This window comes from Chiloscyllium plagiosum, chromosome 2 (assembly GCF_004010195.1).
Source record: "Chiloscyllium plagiosum isolate BGI_BamShark_2017 chromosome 2, ASM401019v2, whole genome shotgun sequence".
Taxonomy (NCBI): domain Eukaryota; kingdom Metazoa; phylum Chordata; class Chondrichthyes; order Orectolobiformes; family Hemiscylliidae; genus Chiloscyllium; species Chiloscyllium plagiosum.
In genome coordinates this window covers 2,076,396-2,091,287 of record NC_057711.1, presented here as the reverse complement: position 1 = coordinate 2,091,287, position 14,892 = coordinate 2,076,396, and the positions used below count along the sequence as shown (strand labels likewise).

The 14,892-nt window shown below is 40.9% G+C and overlaps 1 protein-coding gene across 2 annotated transcripts in view; it reads right to left on the bottom strand.

The window, feature by feature from the left end:
- The window catches only part of rictora (RPTOR independent companion of MTOR, complex 2 a), a 242,633-nt gene that overhangs the window by 155,040 nt on the left and 72,701 nt on the right, over positions 1–14,892 (bottom strand). For both annotated transcript variants that reach the window (XM_043703086.1, XM_043703095.1), the window contains exon 3: positions 13,977–14,074. In XM_043703086.1, coding sequence (XP_043559021.1) covers positions 13,977–14,074 — 98 coding nt within the window. The remainder of the gene's footprint in view (positions 1–13,976; positions 14,075–14,892) is intronic.

Genomic DNA, 14,892 nt, shown 5'->3' with positions numbered 1-14,892 from the left:
AAACAGGGCAGTTAGTGAGTGAAACAGACACTAGGTTTAAGATGCTCTTTAACAACATAACATAGGTTTATTACACAAAAGAAGAAAAGCAATAAAATCAAGCAAAACTGATATAGAAGACAGCTTAGTATGAGCATCTTATCCACTAACCATACAAGGATTCTCTCAATGTGACTGCAGTCAAGTTCTCTTAGCAATGATGTACTTAGGTTACTGTTCCAGCATGACTTTGACCTTTTTAATAAAAAACCTTCACAGAATTGACAAAAGTACTTCTGCTTCTTTTTAAAATTCAACCTCCATAAATAATAAGTATATAGCTTTTCATCCCAGAGCAATGCTGAAACATCTTATTATCTATTCTTGTCCCTCATGTGCTTTAATTATGAGAGTTTTTCTTGAAATATACTAACTTGCTTCAAACAGACCATAGCAAAATATTTCCTGTGACGATTTTGAGATGCTGGTGTTGGACTGGGGTGTACAATGTATTGATCATCATTACACCATCTGGGCTGACATCAATTGTTAAAGTTCATTCAAGAATGTAACTTTTAAAAAAGGTTGTGATTTACATATGAAAGAAGTGAAGCTAACATGGTCATTCTAACAGATAAGAGACTTAAACAATCGAGGTACTTCTCAATGTATAATTTCAGTTACATCACACTAAACTTTTGCTATAAATGCTGTATCTTACAATTGTGTCCTCCACAACCACCTGATGAAGGAGCAGCGCTCCGAAAGCTAGTGCTTTCAATTAAACCTGCTGGACTATAACCTGGTGTTGTGTGATTTTTAACTTAATTTCCTGTGAGCAACCCCTTATCTTAGATTATGCCCACAACGGGAAACCACCTTGCCACATCTACCCTGTCAAGACCTCCAAGAATCTTCGACGTTTCAATAAGCTCCCCTCAATCTATTTGCCAACATGTACAGTTCCTACTCCCTTCATAACATACAGTCTCTTCTATACCCAGTACAGGGGACCCTCGATTATTCAAATACCAATTATTCAAAAATCGGATTATCTGAAGGAGATCTTGAGGTCCCGACAGAAACATTACATCAAAGACGTGTGTCCAACACTGATCGCGTCTTTTGTTTAGTGATTAAAGGTGCTGCCGAGAACAGTCCTGGACTGATGAGAGTGCAGGTACTGTCTCTAAATGACTGACCTCCAACCCACTCTCCCTCTTTCCCTGCAGCTCTACACAGAGGTGTACCCTAAACATCCTTCCCTGGGTAATCTCTCAACATTGCCCTGTACAGGGCAAAGGTGGAACCTGTCAAAAAGTTACAGTAAAACATTTTGAGTGTGTGCGCTATTTGGAGACTCACCACCCCCAAACCGCAGCAGCAGCAGTCTTGTTATTGATGTAATTCCGGCTGCCAGAGTGTGGAGAGGTGGTGGCACGGGTGGTGGGAGTGGGGAGTGGTCTTGGACAGGATTGGGGCGCGGGAGAGGGCAGTGTTGGATGGGATGAGGGAACTGGATGGAGCCAGTGTTGAATGGGGTTTGGAGGGCTGTGTTGGACGGGTTTGGGGCACTGTTGGACGGATTGGGGAGCAGGAAGGGTGGCGTTGGATAGGATTGGGGGAGCAGGAGGGGGCTGGTGTTGGATGGGGTTTGGGAGGCAGTATTGGACAGGGTTGGGGGAGCAGGGGGTGGGCCAGTGTTGGATGGGGTTTGGGGAGGCGGGTGGGCGGGCGGGGCAGGTTTTGGATGGGTTTGGGGGATGGGGGTTGAAAGAAATAGTGCTCACCCACCTCGTTCGAATAATCGAGGTTCCCCTGCATTAAAAACTCTCTTTGGACAGTTTCCAGCCACCTTTCCTCAGACAACAGAACCAAAACTGTTCACAGTTACTGCTCATATAGAAGACAGCTTAGAAAGACCTCAATGCAAACAACAAAACGAAGTTTTAGCTGGTTTCCCAACATTAACCATTGCAGGGACTCAAGACCAGAGAAATTATCCTCTATTTCAACTCTTAGGTTTCTACTTAACTGACTCCTTTTTCATGAATTTCAGAGACAATTTTATGATTCTGTTCAGGGTACATGGGCATGAACCTTTCACATTTTTGGGGTTCTAGAAAATGTTTTTGAAGTAACTGAATCCCCTCAACAATATTTATGCTCCATTTGAAATGGGTGATTTGATTCTTCTAATCCCAAGTCAAAACAAAAAACTTTGTTCTTTCTATCCTGCTAGTGATAAATTCACCAGTATGAGCTTTAAAATAGCCATTAGACTTGACAGACTGAATAAGCTTTTTGGAGAAAGTGAGGTCTGCAGATGCTGGAGATCAGAGCCGGAGATGTGTTGCTGGAAAAGCGCAGCAGGTCAGGCAGCATCCAGGGAACAGGAGAATCGATGTTTCGGGCATAAGCCCTTCTTCAGGAGACCTCACTTTCTCCTCTAAGCTTTTTCCCTGTTTTACTTATACAATGCATCTCTGAAAAAGGACTATTCCCACTGCAAGTTAAATAATGAAGGAGGTGCATCAAATTAAATTAGTTCCTTAGCCAATGAAGCAATGGGGAAGCAATCGGTTAGATACTGCTTTTACATAGTCACTGCCAGATGAAGTGGCAGATACAGGTACAGTTATAATATTTCAAAAACATTTGGACAGGTACATGAATAGGAAGGGTTTGAGGGATATGGAACAAACGCAAGCAAATGGGACTAGTTTAATTTCAGAAGCCTGGTCGGCATAATGAGTTGAACTGAAGGGTCAGTTTTTTTTTCGCTATATGACTCTAATTCAGGGTAGACTTGATGGGCCAAAGGCCCTCTTCTGAGCTGTATGAATCAATATCATTGCATCGTCAAAGGTACAAACCCATCCCTGGCTTAATTACAGAAAGTCATCTTCTCTTGCAATTGTAATAACAACATTTTACTAGTTTCAACTCTGTTTTTAGGAAATTGTTTTCAATCTATTTGCGTACAGTTGACGAAAAATTAAACACTGTAGATTCTAGAAATCAGAAAATAAAATCAAGTGCTGAAATATTCAGTAGATCTCAAGGAAAGTGTGGACAGAGTTAGAGTTAATATTACAATTCAAATATAACTTCTTTAGAACTGAAGGAAAGTATTGTAGAAATTCACCGATTGTATGTCAGAAGTGGATGAAAGAAGGAAAAATAAAAAGGTCGAAATTAACCACTGGACTAAATTTGTTTTCAAATCTGAATAATGTATCTCTGTTCCACTCACTTATTCCAGATACATGTTATCAATACAGGTATCCATGCAAGTTCTTTCAAGGGATATCTTTTAACTCCTGACTTTAAAGAGACTTTTCTTTAAAATATCATTCCAACATCATTATTTCTGGTTATACACAAAATTGCTACTTTACTGTAACAGAAACAATCATAGCCAATACTGATCAACTTGAACTCTAACCATTTCAGAATTTATTATCACTATTCATCAGCTCACATTTTGATCTGTTCACCTCCAACAAATTGCTCGCTATATATTAGTTTCCACTTCTGGCAAAGGGTTCAAATCCCAAATAGTAACTCACCTTTTACCATTACAGAACCCAAATAATCTGCTGTGTTTTTATATCTGTTTTTCATCAGCAGAAGCTCCATTTTTTCAAGTGACTTCCTGTTGCACGTGACATAGTCGTTACTGACATAAGCACACTAGTGTGATTGCTCGGAATCTAAGGTAAAAACATAAAATGCTGGGAATACTCAAGGGGCCAGACAGCAATGCGGATGAAAATAGTTAAATTTCAGGGTGAAACATAAACTCTGTCTCCCTCCATAGATGTTGCATAAACTGATATTTCCAACATATTAAGAGTTCAATTATACTTATTGTTCATTATGAATATTGGTTGTTTGTTAAATGTGCAGGCCATTCTATTATAACGCACATTTCATCAATGCTGTAACAGGATTGACCAATTAGGAATGCTGTCTCTACAATGCAAACTTTGCCAACATTTTAAGCCCTGTTTCCTAAAGTGTGATTTTTTTCTATAACGTGGAGTTGCACAAGAACGCAACCACTGTGTCGTAGAACTATCAGTTTTGTCAACTGTTTGAAAATATCTCAAAGATTACTTTTCTGCTACAGGCAATATGAAATAAGTTGTGAATGAGACAATCTCAGCCAAGAGAGATCTTTCAAAGGGCTTTTAAGCTCAATAAAAAGGCAGGCAAAATATCTCCTTCAGATTACTATATAGGGATCTTTAATGCAAAGGAAGGATTGGATTGGGCATAGCCATGATGTCCTCAATGATGGACAAAGGGATATGATGCATCCTGGTTATCTTAATAATAAAGAATTAGTTTACAAAAAGAGGGAAAAAATAAGCTACTATATTCTGTGTTCTTATGCAGGGCAAACACATTTTTAGGCATTTTCAGTTTCAATATCTGATTATGTAACACTTAATATTAGCATTAAGAATGGTCAGAAAACATATTGCAGAATAATCATATCGAGCATGAATGATTTCTTGCAACCTAACTATTGCCTGCAGTTATCCAGTCTTGTAGTAAGATCTGTGCAAATATTACTTATGTTTCTAATTATGTTTGTAAGAAATATGTACAGTATTTGAGTGATATTTTGAAAAAAATTTAAATTGGACGTGCTGAGCATAAATGCTTAAAGTTACATGAATGCAAAAAACTTTTTAAAACAAATAGAGGGGAAGAGAAACAAAATAAGCGCGAGACACACACAGAGAGCGCGAGACACACACAGAGAGCGCGAGACACACACAGAGAGCGCGAGACACACACAGAGAGCGCGAGACACACACAGAGAAACCTGAAAACCATTGAACTTGATATTGAGTGCTGAAGATTGCAGGGTCCCCAAGAGGAAAATGAGGTGTTGTTCTTTCAAACTGCACTGAACTTCAGCAAGCCAGAGAACACGGTGGCGTGTCGAAATAGTAGGCACATGATAATTGGGAGAGAACGTTTTGTGTAAACAAAAATTGAATTAATGAAAAATTGCTATAAAAGGTACGAGTCAAATATCACCTGACAAGATCAAATAAGCGACCATTTCCACCGAGATGAGGGGTACCACTCAAAACAATTATAATGATAAAAATTGCTGAAGTTTACCTATTAGGCTATTTGTACAGGTGGTTCAGATCCATCAATTTTTAGGTAGCCGCCTGGTGACAATACACATTAGCCCTGAAGCAGATGCTGGGAGATGTCTTTCCCAATGGTTTTCTGCGCTGTTCACAGCCACCCAAAAATCTGCCCTTATCAGTAGGCGTACTCTCATCCAGTGATATGTAAACAGCAGGCTCACTCCCAGCCTTTCATATCTTTACTCAACAGCAAGTTCAGATTTATCATCAGTATTAACCCAAATTAATTCAGTCAAGCCTAATGATAAGAATAGTGTGAAATATCCATGTTGTTATCTATAGATGGTGTTTGTGGATTGAATATCTTGAGCTGCGTTAAAATAGGATGGAGTTCCAATAGTTCTAAGACTATCACTGCAGTGTTAGTAGAAAAAGCAATACAAAATAAAGAATCAAAGCATCATGCATTAAATGTATTGGTACCTTTACTTAATAGAACACTTTTGATCAGATGAGGAGTATTCCAAATCTGAGATTTGGAATCTTGCCATTATACCAACTGCCAGCTCACATCTCACCTTCCTGCCTCTTCTAAAAAGTATACATATGTCTACATGTAATACTGTCTATTAAAAACTTTATAGTTCAATACATGAAAATAGACATGTATCCTGTGTGAAACAAGACCAGTGTAAAGAGGCCATTTCCTCTTTAATTTCCTGTTTATGTTTTGCTGGTTAGGTAGAGGAATTGAAATATCATTTACAATGAACGTTGCCGTCCTGCAGCAATGAATTGTTATGTTGTACACCATTTAATGTTCTGCACCGTAGTGAACATAGCAGCTTCTTTCTTAATCCCAAAATTTATTTGGACTTAGAAATATACACAAAAGATGGGAATGCCACTCACAGTAGCCTTTTGTTTGTTACAATTAGAAATAGATATTTAAGTGGCCATGCTTCCTTCCAGCCGCATGTCTCTCCTTCAACTCCATATGTGACGGAAACCCATGGATACAATGAGCTCCATCAGCAGATTGGTAATCAGGATTAATGCTTTGAGATTTAGTAAATGGTACTAAATAGTAAGTGATACATACAATATATTTTCAACATTATCTTGGAGTGAAGACCTAGGTTCAAATCCAACTTTGATATCTCAAAGTTCCAGTCAGTGAATATGATCAGTCTCAGCCCAGTTGTGACAGCAGGCTTAGTGTGGTATGCATATTTAGGTGTGGTCCAGCTGTTGAGCAAAGGACGTGCAGATGCCAAGGTAGGGGATCTGAATGGGGACAGTCCATTCCCTAAAAATGAACATAATTTGGCAACTTCCCAGAGACCACAAAATATTCTTATATCATTCTTATTAGGTAACACATATCTTAAACCAAATACTGCATTTGCCCTTAGTCAGCAATGGAACTGTGGAAGACACGTCACCTAATCCTTCTAAAAGAAGTCATTTTTAATTTTGGAAAATCCAGTACAATCAGGAACAGTTCAGGATCCTGTGCATGCATGTACATACATAAGGGGAGGCATTTTTGCTAGACTATTAATCCAGAAACTCAGCAAATGTTCTGGGGACTTGGGTTGATCCCACTTCAACAGTTGGTGGAATTTGAATTCAATTCAAAACAAAGTTTGGAATTTAGAAACTACTGATGACTGTCCTTCGAATCCTCCCACTTCTTTCAGACCAAAGAGGTTGCCAAGGGCATCTGCATGGGCCCTAGCTATACATGCCTCTTTATCAGATATAGATAAAGAGGTAGGTATAGCTCTTTATCTATACATGATTATATATATATGCTTTTCCCCATCTTTTCTTCTGCTATATTGATGACTACATGGGTGCCACCTCATACTCCCATGAGAAGGTTGAACAGTTCATCAACTTCACGAACACTTTCCGCCCAGGCCTCAAGTTCATCTGGACCATCTCGGACACCTCCTTCCCCTTCCTGGATCTTTCCATCTCCATTTCCGGTGACCAGCTCAACACGGATATCTATTTCAAACCCACGAACTCCTACAACTACCTGGACTACACCTCTTCCCAAACTCTCTTCTGTAAAAATGATATCCTTATTTCCAATTCATCTGCCTCTGCCATATCTGCTTCAGAATATCCCAGATGGTCTCCTACTTCAAGGACCGCAATTTCCCCTCCCACATGGTCAGCAATGCCCTCCAGTGCATCTCTCCACTTCCCGCACCTCCACCCTTGAATTCCACCCCTCCCAACTGCAACAAGGATAGAACCCTCACCCCCACACCACCAATCTCTGGATACAGATCATTCTCTGCCACCTAGTCAGACTCCCCCACTCCACCGCCACCAACCCAGATATATTTTCCTCCCTACTACCATCAGCATTTTGCAGAGACTATTCCTTCTGAGACTCCCTCATTAGGTTCATGCCCCCCACCAATTCAAGCTCTATCTTCCCCTGCTGCCGCAAGACATGTAAAATTTGTACCCACACTTCCCCGTCACCTCCAACTAAGGCCCCAAAGGATCCTTCCACACCCGGCATAGACTTTGCTGCACATCCAAACACCTCATCTACTGTGTCCGTTGCTCTTGATGTGGTCTCGTATACATTGGGGAGTCAAGATGCCAACTTGCAGAATGTATCAGAGAACATCTCTGGGACATACGCAACAAACAACCCCACTGCCCTGTGGTCAACCAATAACTCGCTTAAACATTGGCTGTCAGAGTCTACTGAAAGCTGGTACTGCCAACTAGGTGGTTATTGTGAAATGATAAAAGGAGGGAATGAGAATGTGTATAGAGTATAAGCAGGCAGGGAAAGAGTTAAGATCTGAGTGTTTTGCTTTGACAGAGGCGCAACAGGTCGACACCAGGACACTGAATGAGCACGTAGACAGATATTTAATTAGTAATGCGTTAAAGGGTTATGGAGAGCAGGCAAGAAAGTAGATTTGAGGCAAAGATGAGATCAGTGGTGGAGCAGGCTCAAGGGGTGAAATTGCCTATCTGTTCCTAGTTCTTTTGTTCTTATTTTGCACAGGATAAAATAAATTTGGCAGGGATTTATTTGATTCCTTAAAGCTCATTCCCAAAATCCCTTTTTAGTACTCTCACTGGTAGATGTCAGACATAGAAGCAGCTCAATAACTGGGAGGTGCTGAAGGAAAGCACAGGAACCAAGAAATGGACTGGAACAATAACGTTACCGACAGTGACTGGAATGATGGCCAGGTGGATCTCATTGATTAGAAGATCCTTGATTGGATTGGTTAACTTCGGCTAATCAGGGAGCCCTGGCTTCCAGAAATAAACAAAGGAGTATCTTCCTTCTAGGAACTGACTCCAACTGGCTTGTCAGAGCCTATGTACTCTAAATGTGTGAATAAAGGGTGACTTGGTGATGGGATACTGATCTCTATACAGCTATTTCAGTTGCATTCCAGATGCTTTTTCATTACCCTAAATGGAATTTGGTATTAATTTGCCTCCAAAAGGCTCAAAGACTCCAGACAAGACCAAACTCTTAGCAGGAACAGACCCACTTAGCTTAGCTATCCTTTAAAATTCTGCTTCATCTCATTGGTACATTGACATTGACCCATTGACATTGACCAATAATGTTTTCTCCCTTGTTGCTCATAATGGAGCTTGGGAGATTATTTCCTGAAGTTCCTAGAATAATATAGGAGCAACCCCAAGGTTCACACTCAACCCATTAGCCAATGGGTAATGTACCTTTTTTTTTTATTCATTCATGGGACAACAGCAGCGCTGGTTTGGCCAGCGTTTATTGCCCATCCCTAATTGCCCGGGGGTAACCCTTTTGCTGTGGGTCTGGAGTCACGTGGAGGCCAGACCAGGTAAGGATGGCAGTTTTCTTTCCTAAAGGACATTAGTGAACCAGCTGGGTCTTTCCAACAATTGATTCACAATCATCATTAAACCCATAATTCCAGATTTTACTGCGTTTATGTTATACCATCTGCCATGGTAGGATTCAAATCCAGGCCCCCAGAACATTACTTGGGTCTCTGGATTATAAGTCTCATGATGATACAACTTGGCCACTGCCTTCCCTAAAGCGGTAAGCAGTTTGTCACAATTGGGATGTGGGTCAGTCCAGCGTCAAACCACACTGCCAAGAAAAAAAAATGAGCTGAAGGAAGCTGCAGCAGCATTTATCTCCAGTGGTGACGTCAGGAGGAAAACATGAGTGTGTGACACTCACACGGCTTACAGATCAGATCACTGGCCTGGACTGCTTGCCCTCAATACTACAAACCTTAAAAGGAGATAAAACAGACAGAACGAACGAACGAAAGAAAAAGTCGCAGGGATAAACAGAGACACACACACACACACACACACACACACACACACATCGGTGACCTGGGAGGATCAGGTGTATAAAAACTATAGAATGATACAGTTACAGAAACTCACTGCTGAGAAAGAAAAATCAAGAACAAATGTAAACAGTGTCCTGACTATTCCAGAGTAACTCTTCGGTAATCCTTCATAATCAGGTCAAACTATTTCCTCAATTTTTGGGTCAATTGCCAACACTGCAACAGGATTACAGTTGCCTAAGTATATTTCCAATCACCTGCTTGCCATGAGGAAAGAAATCTCACTTGACATTTGACCTGCAGTAATACTGTAGTGAATCAAAACTCCTCCATGTGAAGTTCCTAAGTTACAGTTCGTAAATATTTTTAATCAACTGACATATCTGGACAGATGGATCTTGAACCCGGATCTTCTGCCCCAGAGACAGGGACATGACCACTATGTCACAAGACAGTTCAAAACACACACTTCCTTATGTGCAGCCAATCACACAGCATTACAATTCATATACTGCTTCCAGGGGAAAGAAATAAAGTATGGAATTGGGTTACACACCTGGTCAGAAAACATTGATTCCTTCAACACAGGATCAAATGTCATACTCTTACTGGAGATGCTCCAATTCTTAAGTGATTCAGAGTACAGATAAAAATTGTACTGTTGTGTATTAAGCCACTTAAAATCAATGTTGGCAACGTTGTGCCTGGCTTAGTTGTCATTTGTCATGCAGAATTGAGACACAAGAATCACTCATTTCGAATTTCAGAATAACAAAGGCTGAAAAGAACCTTGCTTATTTTTTCAGAAAGGAACCTTGATGGCATCTTGGGGTTAGGTAGCCAGTAACTGCATATTTCCTCAGCTTTCAGCAGAATCTAGGAGTGAGTTGATGTTCACCTAACAGCATATGCACACTCATGAGGCATGGGCATCACTGACTGAGCCAGTATATTTGCCCATCCCTATTTGCTCTTCAGAAGGTGGTGTGAACTGCCTTCTTGAACCACTGCAGTCCATATGCTGTAGACAGACCCACAATGCCCTTGGGGAGGGAATTCCAGGATTTTGACCCAGCAGTGAAGTAACAGTAATACGTTTTCAAGTTAGGATGATGAATGGCTTGGAGGGGAACTTGCAGGAGGTACTGTTCCTATGTATGTGCTGCCATTGAGCTTCAAGATTGACACGGTTGTGGGTTTGCAAAGTGCTGGTTTAGGGCTGCAGTGCTCTTGTAGATAGTACACAATGCTGCAACTGAGCATCATGGTATACCCATGAAACAGGGTGCTTTGTCCTGGATGATGTCACGTTTTCTTGAGTGTTGTTGGAGGTGCATCCATCCAGGCAAGTGAGGAGTATTCCATCATAATCCTGATTTGTGCCTTATAGACCACATTCTTGCATATGTTTTTCTGCTGCATGGACTTCAGAGATCAGTGCATGCCAACACTTTCAGCTTTCTGAAATAAGTACTTTGACACTGATTGATTTGTGCAGAACATCTTGATGGCTGTGTGCCCATACAGCTTAGAATGAATGGTGCTTATACATGATGTGCAGGTTTTGGAGAGACAGCAGGAGAGTTACTCACTACAGGACTCAGCCTTTAAACTGTTCTTGGAACCACAGTATTCATATGGATAGTCTAGTTCAGTTTTCAATCAATAACTGCCAAGCTGTTAATACAATTGGATGTTAAGGAGTGATGTTAGATAGTCCATTATGGAGATTAGCCATTGCATGGCACTTGTGTGGTATAAATGTTGCTTCCCTCTCGTCAGTCCAAGCTAGATATTGTCCAGTTCTTACTGTTTTTGGATATGGACTGCTTCAGTACTTGAACATTGCGCAATCAACTTACGTTCCCACTTCGGAATTCATAAGAAGGGAAAGAACAAAGACAATTTACAGCCCAGGGTCCAAATCCACTGTATAAACCTACCGCCCAATTCCTAAGGATCTGAATCCCTCTGCTCCCCACCTACTCAAGCATCTGTCCAGACGCATCTTAAATGAATCTACCATGCCTGCCTCTACTACCTCTGCTGGCAACACATTCCAGGCACCTACCACCCTCTGTGTAAAGTACTTTACGCATGTATCCCGCTTAAACTTTCCACCTCTCACCTTGAATGCGTGACCTCTCATTTTTGAATCCCTCACCCTGGGAAAAGGTTTCTCTCTATCTATCCTGTCTACACCCTTCATGATTTTGTAGACCTCAGTCAGGTTCCCCCCTCAATCTCCTTTTTTCTAGTGAAAAAAATCCTAACCTACTCAACCTCTCTTCATAGCTAGCACCTTCCACACCAGGCAACATCCTCGTAAACCTTCTCTGCACCCTCTCCAAAGCGTCCACATCCTTTTGGTAATGTGGCGACGAGAACGGTACACAGTATTCTAAATGCGGCCGAACCAAATTCTTGTACATTTTAACATGACTTGCCAGCTCTTCTTCGCAATACCCCGTCTGATGAAGGCAAGTATACCATATGCCTTCTTGACCACTCTATCCACCTGTGCAGCAACCTTCAGGGTACAATGGACCTGAACTCCCAGATCTCTCTGCTCATCAACTTTTCCCAAAGTATCTTCCGTTTACAGTATAGTTCACTTTAGAATTAGACTTCCCAAAGTGCATCACCTCACATTGTCTGGATTGAACTCCATCTGCCACTTCTCGGTCCAACTCTCCAGTCTATCTATATTTTCCTGTATTCTTTGCTTCCTGCTATTCTACCAATCTTCATGTCATCTGCAAACTTACTGATCACACCAACAAGACTGTTTCCAGATCATTTATGTATATCACAAACAAAAGTGGCCCAGCATTGATCCCTGTGGAACACCTTTCTCTATTGCGAGAAACTCCCTTCAACTACTACTGTGTCTCCTGTTGCTCAACCTGTTCTTTACCCACCTCGCTAGAACGCCCTGCACACCATGTGACTTCACTTTCTCCATTAGTCTACAATGGGGAAGCTTATCAAACACCTTACTAAAGTCCATGTATATGACATCTACAGTCCTTCCTTCATCTAACAATTGGATCACTTCCTCAAAGAACGCTATTAAATTGGTAAGATACGATCTCCCCCGTTTAAAACCATGTTGCCTACACTGATAAGCCCATTCTCTTTCAAATATAAATAGATCCCATCGCTCAGTACCTTCTCCAGCAACTTTCTCACCACTGATATCAAGCTCATTGGTCTGTAGTTACTCAGAACTACTACTATTGTACTGGGGGACAACATGAGCAACTCTCCAGTTCTCCAGCACTTCACCTGTGTTTAAGGATGCCACAAAGATATCTGTCAGGGACCCAGCTATTTCCTCTCTCGCCTCATTCAGCAACCTAGGATAAATCCCATCCAGTTCTGGGGATTTGCTCACCTTAATAACCTTTAACCTACCCAACACATGCTCCCTCCTTATGTCAACGTGATCCAGAGTAAACAAACTTCTATCTCTAATCTCAACATTCAACATGTCCCTCTCCTCAGTGAACACTGATGGAAAGTAATCATTAAGAATCTCATCCATTTTCTCAGGTTCAACACACATTCTTTCCTTCTTTATCCTTTAGTGGACCAACTCTTTCTCCAGTTACCTTCTTGCTTCTTATATATGAATAAAAGGCCTTGGGATTCTCCTTAATTCTGCTCACTAAAGCTATTTCATGACCCTTTTTAGCCTGCTTGATTCCTCGTTTAAGACTTGCCCTACTCTTCCGATACTCCTCCAGGCTCCATTCTATTCTTAGATGCCTGGACCTTTTGTACGCTTCCCTTTTCCTCTTGGCTAGTTGCACAATTTTTGCTGTTATTCACGGTTCACGAATCTTGCCATTCCTATCTCTTGTTTTCAAAGGGACATGCCTATCCTGCATTATCTTCGAAAGCCTTCCACATCTCAAACGTGGGAGGCTCATTGATGAAGCAGATGATTACTGGGCCTAGGACATCGTGGGTTTAATCCTCTGCCTATCATTTTCCTTAAGTCGAATTCTGCCTTTCATTTTTGCCCTTGTTTCCTTCTGTGTTCCTGTTTAGGTTCCCATCCCTCTGCAACTTAACTCCTTCCCAACCACATTAAAAAATCCTTCCTCTGGGGCATCAGGTTCAGTCCTCCCAGGTACAGCAAATCTAACCTACAGTGGTCCCATCTCTCCAAAAGCCATTCCAATGCCCCAAGAATCCAAAACACCCCTCCTCATACCATCTGTCAGTCCACATATTCATCAGATGCATGCATCCTGCTATTGCTACACTGTCTAGCACATGACATGAGTAATCTTGAGATTGCTACTTTTGGGATTCTAATTTTTAAACTTGCTTCCTAACTCCCCATTTTCTGCTTTCCAGATCTTATTCCTTTTCTTACTTATGGCAGTGGTGCTGATGTGAACCACAACAATGGCTATTCATCCTCCCATTCGAGAATGTCCTGTAGCTACTTGAAAATGCCATCCTGGAATTTTGAGACTGTGTACCTATGCTCTTATCAAATATCACTTACCTTAATAAGGTTATTCAAGTGACCAAGCTTTCGCATGTTAGAGACTCCCTGAGGCTTGGCCACATTCTGGAGGATCTCGCGAAAGTTGTCTGAAGGGTCTAGAACATGACAAAAGCATATCAGTTAGTGCTTTCATTGGGGAATTGAATCACGAGAGGTTATATGTACAACATGCTGTGCTGTACTGTACCTGCATTACACAACATTTTTAGAAATATATTTTTATTGAAAAATAGATGTTTTAATGTCACAATAAATACAAAACAATTCAAAGCAATAAGACAAGAAATTTTAAAAACCCAAACCGCCCTCATGTACAAATTTATAAATATATTTAAACATTTTTGAAAAAACCCCACCTAACTACTTAACCAAATAAATAACTCCCGACAAACTAATAAATAATAACAGTTCAGCAAAACAAAACACTAACTCTTGAATATAGAGAGCATTAATTTTCACAGATTCATATATTCACAGTTCCCCCTCTCTGGACATTGGACTCGTAAAGCACAATTGTTATGGCTATATTAAAACCTTGTTTAGTGTGGTAGACAAATCAGTGTCCAGGTATTCCAAAAGGGCCACCATGTCTTATAGAAATTCTTAGTTTTGTGGTGTACAATACTTGTAAGAAAATCCAAGGGGATATGCTCCATAACAATCTTATGCCAACCCGACAGGCCCAGAGGGTATTCGGAACCTCAGCGTTTTAAGTCCACTAATTGTGAACTCACTGAAAAAAAGCTATGAGGTCAGTCATGCTGACCTCTGCGCCAGATTACCTAGTGTGTGCCAGTAAACATATTGATATTGGTGTTGACACTCTTCTTTTACAGAAGTTTTGATACAATGCTGGTCAATCTGGAACTGGAGTTATATTTAGGCCAAACTGGGAAAGATGGCAAGTTTCAAC